Source organism: Melanostigma gelatinosum (assembly GCF_949748355.1).
Source record: "Melanostigma gelatinosum genome assembly, chromosome: 15".
In the NCBI taxonomy this organism is placed as follows: domain Eukaryota; kingdom Metazoa; phylum Chordata; class Actinopteri; order Perciformes; family Zoarcidae; genus Melanostigma; species Melanostigma gelatinosum.
The window spans coordinates 12362657-12380700 of NC_136648.1; the positions used below are offsets into that span (position 1 = coordinate 12362657).

An 18044-nucleotide genomic window follows, 5' to 3' on the forward strand; every position below is an offset into this window, starting at 1 on the left:
GGGAATCAAACACTGAAAAATATTTCCCTTCAACAGAAATAAATTGAAAATAAATAAGATATAAGAAAAGACAAATCCGTTGACAGGCCTCAAAAAAGAACACATCTAACGTATGTTTTACTGTATACTGGGGGGGGGGGGGGGCATATTGGTATTTTATTAGCATTGGGGGAGACATGACCAACCCCCACACCCCCCCAACGAATGCATGGTAACTCCCTATACATTATATCTGCTGTTATTGTCTCCCTATCAAACATCCATAGTTTAATATGGCATTTGAAAGGAAATGGTTCAAATCACACCTTGACCTGAGAGTGCTCTGCGACACCTCCGGTCTTATGTCACACAGGAATCATAATCATTCATGAGGGCAACCTGTCAGACAGGTCGTCGGAGCAATCCCGATATATAATTATGCAACTCTGATGAAATGCACTTGTTCAGCTAAGTCTTACCAGAACAGCCACTAAGTATTAGGAGACTGAGACACAAACTCGTAAAAAAAGTTCCCCTTAAAAAGGATGGCATCTACATCACAATCAAACCAACAAATCTGTCCCCTGTACAGCATCACTTCCAATGGTAAACTAACTGAACGTGCTACCAACTAGATGTGTGATTGACTCTTCCAAAAAGGCATGAAGCCAATACGGTCAGCAGATGCAAATGGGAATCACCTGTTCAAATAGTCAAGCATCAGCCCAGCCGCCCTTTGATACAGCAATGCACGACTGTGCGTGTGTGCGTTTGTGTGTGTTGGCAGAGGCAGTAGCAACAAGTCCGCCGGCTTTGTGGCTTCAACAGTGGCGGCTCTTTTTGAACGCGGGCCCCGGCTCTGTGCCTTCGGCAAGCTGCGACAGGAACAGCAGCTCATCTCTCCTGTCAACACAGCTTGTGTTTGCCAAGAACCTATTTGGCCGCGCTGTTTGGATGTGTGCGCGTCTGTGTATATGCCGAATAAAAGAAAGTGGTGCATTTTTTCCCCCTTTATTCTAGGAAGGGGAGAAGCTAATGACACACAACACACGCCCCTCGCTTTACACAGCAACGACCCGACATGTAGGTAGACACAAATGTCACGGGGCGGGGATCTCTTTGAAGATATTCAGACAACTGGCAAAGAACAGGTGGTTTGGAGAGATGTAAGAGCAATTAGTATGTAAGGATTCAGGCCTGCCAGGAGGGAGGAGGGTTGTGGGCACTGTTATGAGTTTAGGAATGTGGGAAGTTGCTTACATTAAAAAGGTCACCAACCCAAACCTCCACCCGTTAAGTTAATGACAACACCCCATCCTCATTTAGCTCTCAAACTACTCCAGAGGAGCTGTAGAGTGTCACGGTGAGATTTAATAAGAAGCATCATCTAGTTAAATAAAGGTTAAAACCATAAGACCAGAAGAGAACAGGAAGCTGCAGCGCGCGAGCACGCACACACACGCACACACACACACACACACACACAGGTGAACAGAAGTGTAGGGCTTTGGTGTTTGGGCTGTTGCTGGACTGTGGAGAGAGGAAATGGCTGTTTCCCTTCTCCTACGACAGCTTTATGGATAAATTGGTCTGGATTATTAGATTTAAGTGAGCGCGCAAGGCCGTGCGCTCCAATAAAGCACCTGTTAAAACAACCTTGACCCGGGAGAGTTAATTGTTTGCAATGCAAGGAGATATACCGTAGAGAGGTCGACATCACTCAAGTCAGAGGAAAGTAAGCAGAGACGTTACAATTCCACTCGTGTTGCCATTACTCAAGTTTCCATCCAAATTTAGCCTAAAAAGAAAAATGGGAATTAAAGCGCATTTCCATCCACCATTGTTATGTGAATATTAGGAGTTGGGGTGTGTCACGAACAGCTGGTGGTGCTAATTCTCCAGTCGGGTGACATTGAACCATTGCCAAGAGACCAAGAAGAGGACAGAACAAGATGACGTAATTAGAGAACCATTCAAACCTCAAACTAATGAAACCATGTGATGGGAGTGTGGGTAACGTAGAAAATGTCTATTTCATTGCTTTGCTTCCCAAGTGGATTTAATGCGAAATGAGGTTAATGCATCACTGAGAGCACACTAATACCATAAAAGCACTCAGTCACTGTTGTCAGTTACAACAGAAGCTTTGCAAGGGCTCAGTATATTTGTCTTGTGATTTCACAGCTGTAGGAAAATCACAGCTATACAAACCATCACCTAAGGAGCTTAAAGCACAGGATCAGAGCAAGACAACGTCAGAGGGCGAGGACAAGACCTACTGTGAGCCATGACAAGCCAGGGACCAAACCAATGGAAAAAGTGATGCGGACTGTGAGTATATAGTAAAGAACAATAATGACAGGAATGCTGAAGTGGAAAAAGTACAGCAAGCTAAAAAATGTAAAGGAAAACCACTTCAAATTTAAGAAAGTAACGATGGGCTAGTGGTGGTGGGGACTTAAATTAGGCTGGGTATAAACATGAGGACATGCATCCTTTACAGTTTCAGACAACTGTAAAAAGACAGTTACACTCCACAACTGTAAAATGCCTAAATAAGAAACCGCTTGGTTTAGAGGCTGGACTTATCATCCAGCCTTGTGTTTATGGTTTTCAGTGCGGCCAATGAAACTCAACTCACCTTCAAACTAAAACGTTTTCTATGCATTGAGTGAAGCAGATGGGACAGAGTGAAATGTGGAGCACTGAACAGAACTGTAACACGAGAGGAAAGAACAAAACGTTTCACATCGGCTGGGTTACTGCAGGTGGCTTTAAAGCCCTCCAGTGTAAACAAACTTGGCGCTCTGTCGGCCACATGTAATAAAGCCAGACAATGTTGTCACCGGATACAGTTTACGCCGGATTTCAAAGTTCTGACCTATTCTCATGCGTTCTCCAGAATAATCTCATAATACGGCTGGAACGACACAGATGTCCGTCCTTCCTCGACAGGCAGCCATCGTACAAGTCAGCTCTGTCTGTCTTTGATGTTCGGGGAGAGGACGACTCAAACGAGGTGGACTGGATTCCGGAAGTCAGACTTGAAGCAATTTAGAGACAAAAAACGGCAGCCCCGAACTGCTAACGATCACAATTAAGGTGGTTCTGGAGGTCGTTAGCACTGTGTACATGTTAGACCTTTGACTTTACAAGTTGCCGTGTCTCACCACTGAAGTGCTCCACAGAAGAGGAACCATTTCAGGAAGAATGTTGACAATAGCTGGTAAATGCCAAGATGCACAGCCAAGTTTCTAAAGTCCGAGAGGTAAAATTCTGTAACGCTTTGGTTATTTTATGGTCTTTTGTTAGCCAGGAATCTGAAGCATTCGCCAATTTGCCTTTGCTTTCCTCGACACATACCAGGACCTCTGCCCTCATCGAGGTCACGGTGGTTTCTCTTCTCCTGGCCTCTCGTAGGTTATCCAGTGTGTGAAAGCCTTGTCTCCACACTCCCATGACGGCCAACACTTGACAGCACTGTGACTCTGAAGACTTGCATGTTCAACATGGTCTCACTGCCAGGGCCTGTTGGTATCGGACTTAACGAATGAATCCCTCCGATGACCCATGTCTGACGTGTGAAAGTTCCCTCAACTTGCATTAAAGCTTAATTAACCCAACATCCATTGCATCGGAAGAACACACCACTAACAGGAACCCAGAGTACAGGTCTGAGTGTTGGTCATTATAGGGTAGGTAGATGACTCACTTTTGAAACACAACACTCATGGTAATCAGTGACATCCGGACCCTATGTTAGTCACTTGGATCATGTTCAAAATCCATGTTTACGAGTATGTAAATGTTTATGAACGCACGTATGCATGCTACTTTGGGCTTCTGCAGATGTTTGGGCTTAAAATCAAGACATATAGCTGTTATTTCTATCCTCCGGTGCGTCTTCAATGATAGAGTTAAAATCATGTCTTGCTGAATTTCTGCCTTTGCCTAAGAGCAGTGAAATGTTTTTAAAATATTGGCTTCACCACAATATTGTGATATTTCTGAACCCCTGGCTGTATTTCTATTGAAAGGAGAAGGCCTCTCTCACTCAAATAGTTACCATCCATCATTGATCTCTCTGGCCTGTAGAGAGCAGGGAGAGCTCCTGTAAACAAACAGGAAAGATAGAACACCGGCACTCCACCTTCGAACCAGTGTTTACCGCCGGCTGTATATCCTTCGCCGGCTCTGTTTGAAAAATATCCCCGCATATACAAACAACTGCGGCCGCGTGTGCATGAGCCGCGAGCGAGTGCCGTGCACGCGGGCAAAATCGAGAACTATACAAATCGGTAAAAACAAGAATATCGACAATTGTGTAAATGGTGTTTGAGCACATTTGTAAACAGCATGCGACTGGGCAATCAACCAGGCGGCTGTGTATGTGGGGTCGGACTTTACAGCGGAGTGACAAAGTCGAGTTGTAATCACGTAGACCTGCGGTGATGAGGGAGTAGGGAAGTTGGAAGCCCTGTGACGCTGCAGTATAGTGATTGTATGTGTCGTAGCAGAACACATTCAGCGGGAGAGCTGCAAGTCTAAGATCTGATGAGGACTAAGGTCAGGTTTGCAAATCTGGACTTGTGCGTGTTTGAGTGGGAGTTTTTGAGGTTGTGTTTGTGTTTGTGAGAGTGTACAAAACACGAAATAACAGATTGGGAAATGGCCTCTCTAATTTGTATTCTGCTCAACCATCCAAGACTGCGCTGTAGGCATTTGAAAAAAAAAAAAAAAAGGCACAACAGCGCAGGAGACTGGAGCACTCTCACAACTGGCTGGATGAGTCACTTGCGGCTGCACAACAACTGCGCACCACCCAAAACACTCTTTCATAACCGCAGAAGGAGAGTGAAAAGGTTTTGCATCCCTCGCAGCTGTGAGTGTGCAGATTACACAAAGAAATCCCAAGACACGTAAAGGCTCCCGACGGACAGCTAACCTAGGTTACATCACGTCTCCCTCGGGGACGGACTAAAATGGAAATGAAGCAAAGGGAGCCGTGCTTGCCGCTACTTGGTGAGGATTTCCTGTTGCATATCCCAAAGTATGTAGTATAACTCGCACAAACCAAGTTGCCTTTTATTGATTTAGATACCTGTTGTCTGGTAATAAAAGGGGGAAAAAATTGTAAAAAATGAATTCTATATCTGTCACTTTTTGGGGGGGAAATGTGTCAGAGTTCCCAGAAGGCACATGTACACACGTCTTCATGTTTATGTTTCCACTGCATGGTGTGAGTCTGATACAATGACGCTAGGATAACAGCCTTTTAACGGGACTTCAGTTCCTTTCATGTTGTTGCTGAGACTGAAAATCCCCTTTCCATAGTAAACAGATGTTGTTGGCCCGGTAACATGTTTTTTTTTCACCATTTGTCTTTTTATATGAGCATATGTATTTATGGTGTATGACTTTTCTGACAGCGACATGATTAACTGAGTTTATCGAGTAAGCTGTAATTCAAATGATCCTTAATGTCATGCAAACATGCAAGTGGAGTCAATTGCACAGGAAAAATGTACATATAGTGGTACATTTCTATGATAGTAAATTAACTATTGCAGATGTAGATAAAAAATAATTAGAGACTAACCATCGGTCCGTTCTCTTCATCCATATCATCATCATCATCATCATCATCAAGGCCAAACATCTATGTTCCCTGATTTTTAACCTATGAGAAACATTCTTCCCTCCTCAGCAGATCAAAGAGGGCAGAGTCGGACGCCAGGGGCCAGATCAATTATCCCCGAGCAGCCATTTCCACTGTCCTCTCCTTCTGACACGCCAGAGAAGTCTGGGCCCTATCAAAGGCTGAAGGGGCCATCAGCCAGCCAAGCAAGCTATTTTCCTCCATTTCACTTTACGATTACCTTCCACTGCTCATTTTCTTTTCCCCAGCTATTATCCCTTTACCCTATTTCCATCTAGCTTTCCTCTATTTTCTCAACCTTTAATCCAACTTCACACTATCACTTCGTTTCAGCTTGACATTGTATGCCCTTTCCATCCCCTATTATAATGGTATTGTCCTTTCCACTTTGTGTCTTCTCCCCCCCTTCCCTTACTCACTTGATTTTGACAAATGTCACCTTGTAAAAAGCCCAGCTGGCAAAGTCACACATCTGTGCTGGATAATAAAGCAGGTTTCCCCAATTCGCTGCTGCCATATTAGACAGACGCATTCCTCACAAAGAAAGAGGTAAATCTGAGTTTAGATATTCTGCCGGTGTACAATCGTTAAGGATGTTTTTTTAACTGTTTGGAAACCCCTGGTTTAGCCCATTTGCTCCAACATACACGCAGCGTCTTTCATACAATTAACAAAATTTGCAGTTTCAAACCTTTTGTGTTATTTTACAACATATTTCAGTGACACTTAAAAGTGCCCGAGGAACGTATTCATAATTTAGATTAAATAATGCCAAAGTACTGTATGAAATAAAAAAATATTTTTTACAAATCATTAAAAGGCCGCTAAATTCCAAATTTAGAGCATATCTACAATTACGCAATTGACTCAACACAGCTCTCAACATGGCGATGGCTGAGACGGCGGCTAGCAGGTAAGGGTGCCAACAGTGCTGATAGAGCTAACAGTGTGCATCAGCGTTATGGGCGCAGTGCAGGGCAGCAGCAATTAGCTAGCGAGTGGGGCACACACACTGTGACTCACATGCACTAACATGCGCACACGGCCATCCCGAGTACATGAACAAAGCAGAGACGCTCCGCTTACATCACAGAAAGGGAGACATTCGCTGCACAGGAGGCCATTACTCCACCACATCTTTACATAGACAGTAGTTAAAACTGCATTCTTTGGAAATATTTTATATATATATATATATATATATATATATATAAATAAAAGATTTGTAGTAAATGTGCTAAAACGTGTAAAAACACGAGTATGGTTCTTTGAAATATGAAAATCTGTATTAAAATATGACAACCTTTATTTTGATGACTATGAAGAGCTTTTACTGTCCTGGAGTTGAATGGACTCAAAATAATCTCAAAGAGATACTAGAGACTGTTCAACGAGAACAATGTGAAAAGTGCTCATGCGAGCGTTTTTAGTGTCAGTGGATAAAGAAGAACACGAGAGTCATTAAATATGCCTGCCTGCCTTCTGTACTTAGACAGATAAGGGAAAGCCAGCTCCGTCGTTCAGTTTGACCCTTGCGATTAAGAGGCCAATTCACATCCACCGCGACAATCATACTGTTCTGATGGACACCCAAAATATGTGTCAAGAGGTAAATTAATCACAGTGGAAACAGCTTATTAATTCCTATGCAAATGCCGTTTAAATAACTTAATACGTGACAAAATATGGAAAAAAAATGTTTAAAACTGTGGTAGGCTAGCGTTCATTTGTTTTGCTTTACTTCCTTGAAACTTAATTGGCTCACAGACAGTAACCCATCTGCCTTCCAGCTGGCTACCTGAGGCTGGTGCTGCATGCACATTGAAATCAATGAAAGACAAAATGCGCAAAGGGAAAGCATCTGTGGCTGAAGAAGCCCTCGTCAAGTGAATCAATAATGCCTGGTCACGTAATGCCCCCGCAGCACAGGCATTCCTCTGCATGCACCCTGCAGTGACACACAGCTAAACAAAAAACAGCATAACCTCACCTCAAACGAGCCCTTGGTGACAGAGAAGGCAGAAGCATTTGCAGCAAGCCTATAAATAGCGAGGTTCTCCACTGCATTACTTTATACTTATAATTACTAGTTCAGCAACATCAGAACATGTGAGAGACCACGTTAAGAAGGGAACTCTCAATAATATGACGAAAGAGAAAGTAATTGCCAAAGGAAAAAGAAAAAATGCGTGTGGTATTTCTCAACTGACTTTTCCACATTAAGCTTTCAAACCATCTGAAACATGCCCGTGATATAGTAAAAGATTCATGTTGTTCTAACTCCTAAGCCATTTTACATTCCCACACGGAGGAATGTACAGAATGTGATCAGGTTAGACTGCTATGTTCTGCTAAAACAAAACTCATAACTCAGACAGACACCCAGAGAAGTAGAAATGCTCTGCAGTGCGTGAAGGTGAAGCACATAAAAGCATAATGTGAAAGAATCCTAAATTAGAAAGAGAGCCTGATGAAACGCACATGAAAAACATTTGGCCGTTCAGTGGCTGTGAGGTGCCATTCCTATATCTGAGTGTGTGTGTTTTTCATATGTTAAAGATTGTCACTTTCACTCCTTAATGATTTAAAAAGCATTCTTACCAGTTTCTCCTTGAAGACCATCTGTCTGAGCCACTTGAAATCCAGTGGTTTGAAAGCGGAAAAGACGAATAGTGAATCTTTTTCATAGTTGTCGGGCTTCTGGATAGCTCCCTCTGGATAGGTGATCCTTATGGTGGTTTTGGTCCCCACGTCTTTGCCATAACCGCTTACTGGAGCTTCATTCAACCTGCCCGTGCAAAAAAAAAAAAAGAGTGGAATTTTGTTTAAGAAAATTTCTTGGCACAGAAGTTAAGCACCTGGGAAGTTATTATTAGTTCATCTTCTACTGTTTATGCACTTAAATCAGGTGTTTTTTTGAATACGGATGTATTAAATATCACAAACGGTATAGTTTCCTTCCTGTTGGTACCGTTTTTCCTTGTGTATTGTATCGGTTATGAATTACAAATTAGTCAGACATTCATCTTACCTCACAACGACATCGTAGTAGTCTATACGGGAGCCCAGAGACTTGTTGAACAGGATTCCCCCATTGCCCACAATGATGCATCTTTTACAGCCGAGACTGCAGGGCAGAAGGGTCCGTTAGTGACATTAGGAAGTGATCGAATAGACAAAACAGGAACACCCGTTGATGTGGGTGAGTAGCAACAATTACCTGTCCAGTTCCTCTCCAAGTCCATCATTTTTCATGGCAGTTAAAATGCTGTCTATGACTCTCTCTGCAGAGACGAAACAAAGAAATAACCATCATGAGGGGACAGTTGAGATTACATTAAGTTGTCACGCACACAGCACGTCTTACATGAGCGTACGAGTTGTAAATACTTGTGTAGGTTATTTTATTGCCCACAGCAGTTTATTTATTTATACATGGGTGGATAATTGCTTTCTTGGCAATGAATGGGAGACTGGATAAATACAACTAGCGTCTATTCTCGGTCAGAAAACAATGGTCAGGGTCTGTCACTGGGGCAGTTGAAAATCACAGATGAGGTGATGTCAGCTAATAATAAAATTTGAAATATTCGAAAATGTGAAACTGAAAGAATTGCTCCTTTAAAAAAAACTGCCAAGGACTTGGACATGCCACTAGAGACACAGCAATCTAGGTGGTCTTGAGACCGTTGGGAGAGGAGAGCACCTCTCTCCGTTTATTCAGTCGCAGATAAGGAGTGACCAATCGGCCCTCAGGAATAGCAATGATGGGATTATGGAGAGAAAAAAGCTGCTGTGTTCTTGAGAAGTGAATCTGGGAGAAACAGACATACAGGGTTCCGGATGGTATGCGTGTGTGTGTGTGTGTGTGTAGAAACTCTCCCATAAAAGCACTCAGAGAGGAATGCTGTTTTCAAACAAGCACATTCTCCTGGTAAAGTGGGCGATGTTGAGCTCGTCTCCCTGCATGGCCAGCACCCTTCCGATCGCAGGGTGAGAAACGGGGATGTTTAGCCATAGCGTGCATTCCTGCCATGTTCTGAGGGGCATTCTGCTGGAGTCATGCTCCCTGCATTAGATATTACATGCATCGCTCTCTTCCCCTGACCATTTGTAGGCCTCTCATACTTCGCTCATACATAATTCATAACCATATGACATTCTAAGATTCCATTACAGCTGTTACTGTCTTTGATCCACGTTACGTTCGTAGTAATGCAGGAAGCACCAGAGAAGGACGACTTGGATTTAATAATGGCAGTTAATTATCTTTGCTTTATTTGCATCCTACCTGAAAAAAGTCCCCGCTGCATCACATTGTTAAAAAATTAGAGGCATTTTCATTGCCCTCTCCAGTTCACTTAATAGAATGCCAAACAGCACATACTCTGTAAAAAAGGGGCCAAGAGAAACAGCGAAAGCAAGAGTAAAGGGAGAGTGAGAGCAAGAGGGTTTAGACTGGGGCCTCACAGCAGTTTGTGAGACATATTACAGCCCCAGTCGCCCTGGCTAACGACCCTAATGATTAACCTGTCGAGGAGAGGAGAGCAGAGCAACAGCCCATTGTTTGGATGTGGTGTCGATGTCTGGCGTCAAGCATCACCCCGAGCAGCATAAACACGAGGCCGAGGACCACACCTGGATCCAAGCGGGTGAGAAGTGAAAAATCACAATGGGCAGGACTCTCTTCCAGAGGACGACATGGAAGCTGATTATTATAACTACCCGGGGTAAACATTTCAGCTAAGTATGTCTCGTCGTAGAGCTGAAGACGAATGGCTGTAGGTTCAGACATTGGTCCAACGTGGAACTCTTGAAATGACAAAAATCTTTACTGGCAACACTGAGGTAGGTCGGAAGCGTCGCCTAACACATAATCACAGACCCAGTGTTGGGAAGCATGTAGTCTAAACAATACTATTAATAAATATGATGAGTGTATCCATAGAAAAAAAGGTTAAAAGTTGGTATGTGATTGATCAAAGTACAATAACTAATTCATCAAGGATGACTGAAAATCAGTTGGCACCAGTTTGCTATGTCCTTTTGGCTGAATCATGTTTGTCCTAACCATATTTCAAGTTGCATAACGGTGTGTGTGTGTGTGTGTGTGTGTGTGTGTGTATGTGTGTGTGTGTCTTCAGGTGGTGGGCAAGTGAGATTTGAAACCAAATGTCTCTTTAGCTGACAAGCACAACTTCACTTGCAAATAGTCCTACAAATCACACTTCAAGAGGTTCAACACACCATCGTCAAAAGCTTCACCGTGTTTTTGCAAGACTCTTCGTTGACATTATTCTTTACCAACGTATTCAAACTCTTGTGCACCTGCTCTTGTCTCACGTTACAGAGGAGATAGAGCAGTGAACCACATCAACAGTGTGATCACATGACTGAGCCAGAGCTTGTGTAAACATCATAAGGCTGGTTATGTTGATGCAACAATATTCACAATCACAGTGAATTAAACAGAAGTGCAATCTGCACTGCACTAAATGAATGTCAATATCTGTGATGCACATTTTGATACATTTCAATTTATATACAGTTGATGCAAAACATAGGCTTTTACGCAACACTAGATTGTTTTTCCTCTCAGACCGAATCAACACAGCTTTACTGTTCTCTACTGTGGTTGATGTGTGCCAAAGATACCTCCACCACCACTCCATGTTCCCAATTGGAATCCTTTGTGCCGTTCTAGTCAAGATCCACACGTATCATCTCTCCACATGAGTACCACTAAAAAGGAAACTCGACTGCCATTGCAGGCCATTGAGAAAACAGAAACCAGGTGTAACACTCACACAGGGAGTGCTCTTTTGATGGCAACTGAGACTGTGTGTGTGTGTGTGTGTGTGTGTGTGTGTTCGTAGGACAGCGGAGAACCTGCCAGAGGACAAAGGTAACAGTCACTGTACCTTCTACTTTTAAGTATTGGAAAATATGTGGCAGAGCATGTCACTGAAGCCAGCTTAATGTTATCTCTTCACTTCCCATGGCATTGTGTTCGAGTTTGATATCTGAAGTGCTGGAGTGTGTTAAGGTCAGGGAACAAGTACAAGCACTGTGAGTGGAAACATTAACGTTGGAGTGTTGGGAGACATCTGAGTTCCCTGGTCCCAAGATAGAATTCATATCACAACAAATGAATATCACTGATGAAGTTATTATTATTACAAACACAGAAGCCTGCAGTGCCTACACTGTAGATACAATGACTACAATATATCCATACATTCTGACCTATGGGCATGGTACAAAAAGAGGGTTATGAACTCAGAAGGTTAGAACTCTTTACCAGCTGCCTATACGTTTTCCATTGGTCTTCGCTATAAAAGGTTTGATAAGAAATTTGCTGAACAAATCTATCGAGTATTATGCCAACCAGGATCCGGTTCAAAAATGGAACCAGCTAATGGAAACCATTCCGACCCAAAAGACGAACAGCAGCAAAGCATGGACGATGCAAAGTTTCATTTCATGCATTGAAAAGGCTGTTAATTAGACATTGCTTCTGGAATTTCTAATGTTGGACAGCAGGGGTTTTCAAAAGTAATCCAAAACTTTTGCAAATCATGGAAAAGACTAACGGTGACTAAATGCAAGCTGTGATGGATTACCCATCTCACTTTCTCTCAACTCAGGACAAGGCAGAGTAATAAAACTGCCCATATTCTGCCAAAAACACCAGCCACCACCAAATGATGGAGTGCAAAGTGGCAGGACATTGGCATTATCCAGTGCTCAACCATCAGAGGCAAACTGATGAGAGTTTAAAGAGAGCAGGTATTTGGACAAAATAACTAGCTTGGTTTCATACCTATGGATCCACATCTTTGATCCATTTCAGCAACTCACAACGGAGCAACAAAATGACAATTCAGTGTCAACTGTTTGTTGAGGAGTCTCACAAGTTACATCACTGATGTAGATAACGGTACGAGAAGCCAGCTGATGACATGCAGGCCCTAGGAGCTCCCACACAGCATCTAAACCTCAGCCGCACTAAGAACATTGCTGGCTTTAACCAACATGTCTGCACATCAGATCAAAACTATGATTAGAAGTTGTGTTTTTATGTACGCCATTCTCGACTACATTGTTCATGAAATGTACAGTAGATGTCGCTCTTGGAAGGCAACGGAGAGAATGAACTGTTCTTACCTTGCGTTTTGAATCCAAATGGAGGCAAGTAATTGCTGACTTTTGCCAAACGTTTGAAGTTCCGATCAAGAAACATGGGTGCTGGTTTCATGAACCTGCAACGAAACGCAGGGAAGAAACAGAAGGAGAAAGATAAGTTATTTATTTTGTTGTGAATTCCCCCACCGGACCTTTATTTCCTCTCCATAGAGAGACGCTGTGGCTTCCAGACATCCCTGCTCCACGTGGGACAGTAGGGTTGATGACCTGGGCAAAGATTAAGCCACAAATAGATGAACAAAATCACTTGTTCCACAGACATCAATCGAACAGCACCCCCACCTCCTCCCCTGCTAAAGGCTCCCAAGCAAAGACTGCACACACATTAGCAAGGAAGCTAAAATCTAAGTGGGTAGTAAAAACTGAGAGGCAGGGAGCGAGACAGAAGGTGGCTGCAGTGCATAACCCATCAACATAACCTCTGCACCCAGGCCCACATCACAGCTGACTAAAGTTGTGACACTTCTGCTGGGACAATACACTCATGCCAGACTGCTTTCCCTCAAATGAACCGAATCAGTGTGTAAAAAGTTGGTTACGCCTTAAGTATGACAGAACAGACAGCGAGAAGCAGGTCATTCTTGCTCCCTTTTACACTGCTCCCTATATATAGGGATGGGTCAAATGCAGGAGTCAAATTTCGTGTATGTGTAAAATGTATATGACAATACAAATTGTTTCTTCTTCCCCAATCAAAAACGTACCGAGTTTGATATTGAAACAGTGTTTTTAATCCCCTGTGAACTGCTACTCCCAGCATTGCCTCTTCCTTATCATGTGTGCCTGTATGAGTGTGTCCCACTTTGATTAACTGCAGCTCTAAAATCAAAAGAAGCCATTTCCTCTTCGTCACGCCTGCGACCCGAGTGCCGGGCTACGTGCCACTTCTGTAAGTGTGGCTCCACGATGAATGTGTGTTTTTATGACCTGCTGTCAAACTGGGGAGGGAGGGGAGAGACAGCCGCTCCTGTTGTCTCTTTTCTGACGTTAACATGCATGGAGCGTGTGCATGCATGTGTTTCCGTGTCAAACCTAAAATAATCAATCAGGAGACACACACACACACACACACACAGGAAAGACAACGCTAGGCGCCTTGGAGAGATATATGTTGAACTGGTGTGCATTATTTTGTTTGTGCATCTTGCTGAGGGGCGCCTGGCTGTCTCGCGCACACACACACACACACACACACACACACAAAACTGGAATCAGGAGAGGACACACACGCACCGTCACACTCCCTTGTTTCTCAGCAGGAATCTGGAATAGCTTGTTCCCATAACACTGCCATGGGCTCACAAGAAATATGCGGAGCTCCGAAGCACAATGACCAAACATGGAAGACATTATTGGGAGGCTTTCCGGTTAGCTCAAAACTCTTCCAAGCACCCGAATCGGTCTTTGTTTCCCTCATTATCCTCCAGGTTTAAAGCGGGAAAGCAGCAAGAGGACTTGAGAGGAGAGGCAGTTATGTAGGACCCTCTCTCCTCTTCACATCACCCGGCAGTGGCACACACAGACACACAAACTCAGAGACCCCTGTCCTGCCAAAACAAATAGAGATTCATTAAACCCAAGACTTCTGAGGCCAGAGGGGGCTATAAATAACACAGGAGCATTGCAAGTCACTGAGCCCTGGCCGATCGTCAGTCACTGACATCCTGACAAAGCAGAGAGACAGGGGGCTGCTTGTTGTTAAATAGAAAGTGAGGGCTCCCAAAACAGCCAACAGGCGGGGGCGCATTGTGCTCATTTCCTTTGCTTGGTCCATCTCTCACTGGCAATATTTTCATAACCGTGCCGCTTCAAGTTCACTGCAAACACTTGATTTAGGGCTCCAATGCAAACAGTTTTGGGTAAGGGGGGGGGGGGGGAAATTAATCGTATTCTGCAGGGAAGGCTTCAGAGAAGACAAACATGGAGGAAGCAGGAGATGATTAGAGGGAGAGCCACAAGAGGACCTCACTGCTGGAGGTTAAGTAGCTTTTCTCTAACAGCTGAACTTCAGGCCACACCTATTTAAGCAAAATGCTAACAAGGACTTTTAAATTAGTTTGTTTTTGCCTGGTAAACATATGACGCAGACTCAGTTCACAAACAAGATGTTAATTGGTGAACTTCATTTCAGACAGGACGTGACGAATTACAAACTGCTCGGTTGTGTCGGTTCAACCATACACTTACACTCCTGCGTACAAACTTACACAAAGTGCGGCATTAATTGTAGTCATTGACCTATGCGTGACTGGGTTGAAGGTGGTAGTAATCATCGGGCTCCCGCTGGGGTTTTGTGCCGAACAGAACTTTGATCCGACACGTGCGGCTGATTAGAGGAAGTCATTAAGAGGGAGGACATTGTTACACACAGTCTCTCGGATAGGTAGAGGGCAGTTTCACCAAAACTACTTTGTCTGTCTTGTTAAGCAACGCTGCAATTTACTGCCTACAGCGCGTCTGACTGTTGTTTGGAGTTAGTTTGTCAATTTATTCAATATATACTGTATATATTATGCCATATGGTTTGGATTGCCTCACTTAAAACACTTCGAGAACATCTTATTTCAACAGAATATTTGGGCAGATTCATCACACAGGCACAGAGAGAAAGCCAGTTATATTTAATAGGAAGGTTGGTAGCAGGATTGTATACAAAAAAAAGAAACAAATACTAAAATATTTGAATATATAAAACAAAGTTCAAAGGTTTTTTAATGTATTGGAATTTTGTATTGAACTGGTATCCTGTATTTTTTTAAAGCTTTGAACCTAACTGTGCATCCTCAGACAATAGATAAATGAGGTTCAACACTTAGAACGGGTTGGCGAATTTCTCCCACAACTAGTTCAAGTACTGCATTGAAGTGCCATTGGCTATTGTTCGGCAATGCGGTAAATTGCCCCTCTATTAGCCTAGCTCCCAGAATGCTGCTGGGACAATGCCCTACAGATCGAGCAGAGATGGGCGGCAAATAGAGGGAAATAGAAAAATCAAAAGGGCCAATGACATCAGAGAGGGCCGCGGAGGACTGTGAGGGCCGTGTGGGCTGGGTACCAGGAAGCTCGTGATGAGTCACGACAGGAAGTTGGTTGGTGTCGTTCATAGAGAAAGCCTCGAAGGCTCTAAGATGCGATAGGAGAAAGATCGGAGACCTTGTACTCTGGTGACAATGATTCTTTTGTGTTACAGGGGAATCACAAGGACACAGTCAGGGTTTTGTGGTGGGGGAGAAGATTATAGAAACATGACAGAAAACTGGGGAAGATTGGAGAGGAATGTACGGTTCCTCCGTTTCTGAGTCAAACCCTCAAGGCCAAGTTGGCTTGAGAAGTGACATCATGCATCTTGGCATGCTTGGGTGACAGTTTCTGTTTTTCTCCTGCTAACATCCAATAAAACGGTTTGTTTGTGAAGCTTGTGGTTGTGCAAGTGAAGTTCTTAAAGCAAGTATTAAAAAAAAAAAAAATGTTTTAAAGCGTCTCAACGCGGTTATATAAAATTCAAAGAGAGTAAACCCTTCTCACTTAGGATAGATGGCGGTCATCTTTGCTGCTGCGTATCCTGGCTTGCACACTCCTTCGCTGATGTTGCCATACTTGTATGCCAACTCTGGTGGCCTGCACATTAAAAGAAGAGAGAGAGAGCCATTAATCACACACACGTCGCGATAACTGATTATCGCTGACACATTTCTAAGCCCCGAAAACTGAGCTTGTCAAACAATTTGCTTGAGAGATAGGGAAAAACGGGTTGCTTAGGAAGTTGGAGAGCTCAGCCACAACTCAGCAGATCACCTGTGTGTAGAGACAAATCAGAGGGGCCTTGTTCAAATAATCACACTGGCAGTGCTAAAACTAGAACCTCCCGATTACTAGCAAGTCCATTAATAACCCGATGAATGCCATGAATCTAGTTCAAATAAACAGGGAGAAGGGAGGGAGGCCCCGAGTCTTAGCTCCATGTGCGGCCCGAAATCTGAGTTGGCAGTTGGCTGGGGGCCTGCTTGTGCACAATTTTAAAAAACTCTTTCACGCGAACATAATATCTTTCTATATGCTTAGAATGCTGTTCACTTGCAGCTTGGCCTTAAATGGCCTGAAGCTGGGAAGTGATTGGGTGGGAATAAAATCTAGGGGCCACTTCTCCATCAGACTACCAGCGGGTCACAAAACCAATTCCCAGCTTTAAGATGAAGTGCGCTATTGTATGCATGTGCTCTAATGGAGTAATTAATGACACCAAAGATATAATGTAAGGAGTTGTATTATATAAACTCAACCCATGTCAAAACCTCCTTGAAGTGTGTGCTGACGTAGTGCTTACTGTGTGTGTGCGCAGTGTGGACAGATGTGCCCTGTGAGAGTCGGGGTGGTGATGGGAGCATATGATTATTGCCTGCATGGGTAATGGGAGGGCCAGAGAGAGGGCCTTATCATGGCAGTTTAGAGCAAGAGTGTCAAACCAATTCAGGGAATTGTACACATATCAACAGACACGCTGACAGCTGCGTAATGACTCAACGTAGCATGTTCGCACCCTGACAGACCACAGCCGCTGGAATAAAACACCAAGTGCATCGAAACTCACACAAATCTCTAAATTCAGACCACCAATTAAATCTGGACATTTGTCAGCAGGTTTTGGTTAGATCCCTATTGAGATTGCCATGTGTTTATTTCACAAAAATCAAGTGAGATTCATTGGTTGACGGTTTATGTTTTCATATTTCCCGATTGATCAACCCAAACCTGTATGAATAAGTATTCATTTGAACAAGCTGTAAAACAAAGGTGAACTAATGGGGTCAGAGTCTAACTGGGAATTCAGCTGTTCTAAATATAACAAGTTGGACATATCCCACGCAGCACATGATGGAGAGTTGCTAAAAGTGTTTACGAGAAAAACTACTACTCACAGTTTTGTGTCCAGCTGCAGCAGAAAGCCCTGCTTATCATACACTGGGGGGGGGGGGGGGGGGGGACGAGAACAGAGATGGAAATTACTACGCAGATCTACAAAACATAATGAGAAAGTACGGCATCTGGAAGCGTGACACATTTGGATTGTTAGAACTGTTCATCCAATGTACATAATTTCAACTATCAGCTCATTGGCTGTAGTTGTAAACAACCTGTGCATCGCTCACAGGGGGGAAACAAAATGGCGAATGTGAAAGAAAATAAAGCATTAGAATTAAGG

The 18044-nt window shown here is 43.5% G+C and overlaps 1 protein-coding gene across 4 annotated transcripts in view; it reads right to left on the reverse strand.

The window, feature by feature from the left end:
• The window catches only part of LOC306789084 (CMP-N-acetylneuraminate-beta-1,4-galactoside alpha-2,3-sialyltransferase-like), a 47917-nt gene that overhangs the window by 8621 nt on the left and 21252 nt on the right, over positions 1-18044 (reverse strand). For all 4 annotated transcript variants that reach the window (XM_079284868.1, XM_079284869.1, XM_079284867.1 and 1 more), the window contains 6 exons: positions 17761-17803; positions 16370-16462; positions 12806-12900; positions 8859-8922; positions 8670-8765; positions 8240-8426 (listed from right to left, as the gene is read on the reverse strand). In XM_079284868.1, the coding sequence (XP_079140994.1) occupies positions 8240-8426; positions 8670-8765; positions 8859-8922; positions 12806-12900; positions 16370-16462; positions 17761-17803 (578 nt within the window). The remainder of the gene's footprint in view (positions 1-8239; positions 8427-8669; positions 8766-8858; positions 8923-12805; positions 12901-16369; positions 16463-17760; positions 17804-18044) is intronic.